Raw genomic sequence first — 559 nt, forward strand, 5'->3', positions numbered from 1 at the left:
AGGGAAGAAGAGGGAAGGGAGGAGGGGGAGGAAGAGGGAAGGAGGAGGGAGGGGAAGAGGGGGAGGAGGAAGTGGGAGGAGGGGAAGAGAGGGCAGAGGAGGGGGAGGGAGGAGCGCCCCATCCCCAGCATCCTCCAGTCCAGGGTCCGCCCCCGCCCGCCGGTTCCCGGGCCAAGCCAGTCCCCATCCTGCCCCGGGGCTTCGTAGGCACCTCCCCCCGGCTGCCCGCCTCGCCCCGCCCCAGCTGGTGGCCCCGGCCCCCATCTCCAGCCGCTCCGCGCCCCGTCTCCCGTACCTGCAGCCCCAGAGCGGCTGCTGCCCTGAGCCAGGCCCGCTCTCTCACGAGCAGCTGCCGAACTCCCCGTCACCATAGAGACTCCCCACGACATCGCCCGCTTCTTCTCGCGATATTTCCTCCGTCCCTCCCCGTCCAGAAAGCATCGGAGGGGCTCGGAGGGGCGGGGCTAGCTGGCCCTGCCCCGCCCAATCCCGCCTCCAGCCTCCAATCCAATTGCAGCATTTCTTGTTCCCGTTTTTAAACATTTGAAAAAAAAAAAAA

General features: G+C 67.1%; 1 protein-coding gene across 1 annotated transcript in view; it reads right to left on the minus strand.

Annotated features, from left to right (window-relative positions):
• Positions 1-460, minus strand: part of IFT80 (intraflagellar transport 80) — a 122424-nt gene extending 121964 nt beyond the window's left edge. Inside the window, exon 1 of the mRNA XM_069083489.1 lies at positions 296-460. Within this exon, the coding sequence (XP_068939590.1) occupies positions 296-389 (94 nt within the window). The 5' untranslated portion in view covers positions 390-460. The remainder of the gene's footprint in view (positions 1-295) is intronic.
• Positions 461-559: the final 99 nt, after the last annotated feature.

The sequence above is a fragment of the Petaurus breviceps genome, unplaced genomic scaffold (assembly GCF_028583685.1).
Source record: "Petaurus breviceps papuanus isolate PSGF00001 unplaced genomic scaffold, PetGlider_PUasm1.0 173, whole genome shotgun sequence".
In the NCBI taxonomy this organism is placed as follows: Eukaryota; Metazoa; Chordata; class Mammalia; order Diprotodontia; family Petauridae; genus Petaurus; species Petaurus breviceps.